The sequence below is a fragment of the Pteropus vampyrus genome, unplaced genomic scaffold, assembly GCF_000151845.1.
Source record: "Pteropus vampyrus isolate Shadow unplaced genomic scaffold, Pvam_2.0 Scaffold381, whole genome shotgun sequence".
NCBI lineage: Eukaryota > Metazoa > Chordata > Mammalia > Chiroptera > Pteropodidae > Pteropus > Pteropus vampyrus.
The window spans coordinates 109,064-113,446 of record NW_011889162.1 but is presented as its reverse complement, the minus strand read 5'-3'; the positions used below and the strand labels follow the sequence as shown (position 1 = coordinate 113,446).

The window sequence follows — 4,383 nt, the reverse complement described above, 5'->3', positions numbered from 1 at the left end:
AAGCCTGGTCTCCTGCGGTGACGCGGGCTCCCAGTACGGACCTGCAGGGACCTGCGGGCGGCACCACGGAGGTGGGAGCCCGGGCGGCTTCCCCCGCACCCTGCCCGATAGTGGACATGTGCGGCCAGCTCCGCGCCCCGCAGTTCTCACGCCCTCTGCTTTGGCTTGCGTTTGGTCAAGGAGCGGGGAGCATGGGCGACGGGGGGCAGGGGGACGGCGAGGCGAGGGTGTTGCCGGCCTGGGCTCCCTTGTCCTCTGGTCACCTCAGGGTGGACGTGGCCCTGGTTGAAGGCCACAGGTCTCGACCGCGGGCTTTCCCCAGACAGCTCCCTCTGCCTCCTTTCCCCGTCGGGTGCCTGGGCTCCGCACCATCCCGCATGCGGCTTGTCCCACACCCTGCAGAGGGTCCTGTGGTTGACAACAGCCCTCGATGGGCCGGCGTGAGGCGCCACGTTCCCCCAGGACTGACTGACGTGGGCGACTGTCAGAGAAACCCTATTTTTCTCATACTCCAAACAGAATGAAATCTAGTCATTTCTTCCGGGGGGGATGTCGAAAACCACAGAACCCACCACCTTACAACATCTTGCGTAAAAGACGTTCTATCTGTAACGGAGGCTTCAGCACGAGGTCAGACAACAGACACACACACGGGCAGGGCCCGGTCACAACGCCATGCAGGACAGGGACGCAGAAATGGTGTCTTGTAACTGAAATTAAATAGCATCCTCTGAGAGGAAAGCACAACCAGCTTTCTGTAACATGAAGAACAGAACGCTTAAATGTACCTGCTTTACACGGTATACTTTAAAGAGTTAAAAGCTGTTGAGACTGTTAAAAATACTGCATATCACAACCTGAAATAACCTCCACTGTAGGAGGCATTACGGCTGCAGGCGTTAGACGCAGGAGGGGGAAAAATGTGCCCTAGAAATAATGCAATAGTTTGTCTTGCAAAACATGACTCCTTTACAGTTTGGGAGGTAACTTTTCCTGGGGAAAAATTACACATTTTCTTTTAATAGAGAACGCGCCATCTTACTGGCTACCAGGAGGACGTCACGGCTGTTGGATTCAGAGACGACACGTTCTCAGGCTGGGAGGCCTGGGGCTCCTCTCCCAGCACAGGTGTTACCTCCCGAACCGTTTCTCGGCACCGCGCTTGGACGCTGCTGTGACTCCGCATCTGGGCATCTCTACGGTGCCCGGGCGTCTGTCCCTCCACTTACGTCACAGTCATTTTTAGGCTGATCATCTGTTTCCGCCTGGTCCCAGGTCTAACCCCAGTAACTCTGGAAGTGGCCCGGAAAGCTGACGGGGGGAGGGGGTGGTCCCGCACGCCCGCGGCCCCTCTCCCACCTTCCTTCGCGCTCCTCTCTGGCTGGGACATGCGTTTGAGCCGCCTTCCGACTGAACATGCAAACGCTACTCATGTGCATCATGGCTGCACCTTCTTCACAGGGTCCCCGCTGTGTCGGCAGGTGGCCGGGGTAACTCGAACGTGTAAGATGCAGATAATGTAGTTATCGGTAGGCCTCACACGCAGTTTCTGCCAGGTGGCGCTTCTGAAAAGCCACTGGTTGGAAACACATGACAAACACAATGAGATGTCCTGTGAAATGGGCCTAAAGCAGACCTTACTCTGCCCCCAGGTATGTGTGTCACATGTACCCGCCGGGTGAGAGGCCACGCTTCTTCCTGATTTCACCCCAAACCCGTGCCAGGGTGGGGTGAGGGCACACGTGCCTGGCCGGGGCTCTCTCCTGGGCAGCTGTCTGAAGGAGCCTCGCCCACGCCCGGCATCGGTGGCCGGACCCCGCTGCAGCGGGAAGCACCGTGCTGTCCGGGGGGTGCGCCGATCCACACTATTTTTCACCAGTGCTGAGATAACAGAATCAGCCTCATGAATCACAACGAGAAGAAGTCGGTTTTCTTCGGCTAAACTTGGGAGCAGGAAGCCCACGGGAGGCGAAACCGTAGGAAACACGAGGAAGCAGCAGAGCTCTCAGCCGCTCCCCAGCTCGGCCTCCGTGGGGGCCCCAGCAAGGCCCCCGACACTCCGCTCAGACCTCGGTCTCCCCGCTAGAGACGCCGCCGCGGCCCAGCTCCCAGGGCTGTGGCACATCGTGCACAGAGTCACACGCACCGTGACCGAGTCACACGCGCACCGTGACTGTCCTCCCCTCGCTAACGGGCGCGCTATGGGTTTGCAAGTCCATCCTGGATCTGGGTTGGGGGGAAGGCGCCTCTGGTAACGCTGCCACATCTAACGCTGCCACTCCTCACGCTGCCACACCTCACGCTGCCACATCTAACGCTGCCATTCCGCGCTGGACAGCCGAGCAAGCAGGAAGGGCAGGGGGCAGAGCGGGAACACAAAGACAGACACGTCAGCTCTGAAGGGAGCTCCGGGCCTGGGGAACCCGTGCTGAAAACAGACCCTTCTGCTACCGCGGGCCTCACGGATGACCGTGCGCGCTACGCGGCGCTGTTCCGAAGCCTGATTTCCCTCTGGAGTCCTCCTTCGACGAGTTCGTGACAGCTGCATTAAACCCTCTCTCCTAACGTGGTGTGTGCGTGAGTGCGTGAATGCGTGTGTGTGTGCGTGAATGCATGAATGTGTGTGTGTGCGTGAATGTGTGCGTGTGTGCGTGTGCAGGAATGCGTGTGTGCGTGCGTGCGTGCGTGCGTGTGTGTGTGAATGCGTGTGCGTGCATGTGTGCGTGAATGCGTGCGTGTGTGCGTGAATGCGTGCGTGTGTGCGTGAATGCGTGCGTGTGTGCATGCGTGAATGCGTGCGTGAATGCGTGTGTGCATGAATCTGTGAATGCATGCATGTGTGCATGCGTGTGTGTATGTGAATGCGTGCATGTGTGCATGCGTGCGTGAATGCATGCATGTGTGCATGCGTGTGTGTATGTGAATGCGTGCATGTGTGCATGCGTGCGTGAATGTGTGTGTGTGAATGCGTGTGTGAATGCGTGAATGCGTGTGTGTGAATGTGTGTGTGTGAATGCGTGCGTGTGTGAATGCGTGCGTGTGTGTGCGTGAATGCGTGTGCGTGAATGCGTGTGTGCGCGTGAATGCGTGTGTGCGTGTGTGCGTCCCACTCGCGTCTGCAGAATAAAGAAATGCAAAGCCAGCTGCCGGGCCGACTTCCGAAAGATCACATCTGGCTGTCACAGAATAAAAACGAAGGACTGGACAAGTCTAGGGAGAATCGACAGGAGCAGGGACCCCCAGAGCTCTCAGAGAGCCCGCCGGTGACAGGTGTGGGGAGGTCACGGCACGCTGCTGACGGCCAGCACGGGGCAGCTGGCTCACCGGACGTGGGCACAGGCTGCCCAGGCAGGGCGAAAGCTAGGAGCTGACCAGGCGTCTGGCGGGGCAATCGGCATCGCCACCAGCAGGCGACAGCTGCCGGCAGGTAAGACAACGGATTCGGGGGAATGATCTCGAAGATCAGCCAGGGATGGGCGGGTCCGGAGGGCCCGCTGGCGCCGCCGTGCAAACAGAAGGCACACGCGGTGACCTGCGTTACTGTGCATTTGCGGTTCCCGGGGGGGCGTAGGCTCACAGGTTTGAAAGACACAAGCTAACTTTCCGAAACGCGGACTCTCGAAGGGAAACCTTACCTTCCGCGGTGCCCGACAGACCGTCGGCCTTGAAGTTGCTCGTGCTTTTCTTCCTCCGGTGCTTCTTTCTGTTGGCGTGGGGGGAGGGGGGCGGGTCGAGCTTGGGGCTGGTGGTGCTGGAGATACTTGGGCTGGAGCACACAGAGTCGCCCAGCCCCGTGTCTGCCACCGGACCGGAAAAGGCAAGAGAACGCAAGTGTTAACACTTAAAGATGAAGCAGACGCTGCAAAAATGCTAAGACAGTGCTCACCCCAGACCGCATCGAGCCCTGCGGATAACCGACCAGACCGCCGACATGTGGACGGGACGCGAGGCTGCTGGGCGGGAGCCTGGGGCGCCCGGCACCGGAGGGTCACGAACGGTGGTCAAAAGGCACCGATTCCCAGTTACAAAGTTACTGAGTTATAACATACAATGGAGTTAACATGACTACAGTCTACGTAATAACTACGCTATGTCACATGAGTTTATGATACCGTGTTACTTATGGGAAAGCTGCGAGGAGAATAGGCTTCGAAAGGTCTCCCCACGGGCAAGAAATCGTAACTGTGACGAGAGGTGTCGGCTGGGCCTGCGGTGGTGCTGTTTCGCGGCACGCACACACGCACGTGCCCTCCAGATCACTGTTTCGCGGCACGCACACACGCACGTGCCCTCCAGATCACTGTTTCACGGCACGCGCACACGCACGTGCCCTCCAGATCACTGTTTCACGGCACGCGCACACGCACGTGCCCTCCAGATCAC

General features: G+C 58.8%; 1 protein-coding gene across 1 annotated transcript in view; it reads right to left on the bottom strand.

Annotated features, from left to right (window-relative positions):
• The window catches only part of LOC105305397 (arf-GAP with GTPase, ANK repeat and PH domain-containing protein 1-like), a 144,281-nt gene that overhangs the window by 109,132 nt on the left and 30,766 nt on the right, over positions 1-4,383 (bottom strand). Inside the window, exon 3 of the mRNA XM_023523188.1 lies at positions 3,636-3,797. Coding sequence (XP_023378956.1) covers positions 3,636-3,797 — 162 coding nt within the window. The remainder of the gene's footprint in view (positions 1-3,635; positions 3,798-4,383) is intronic.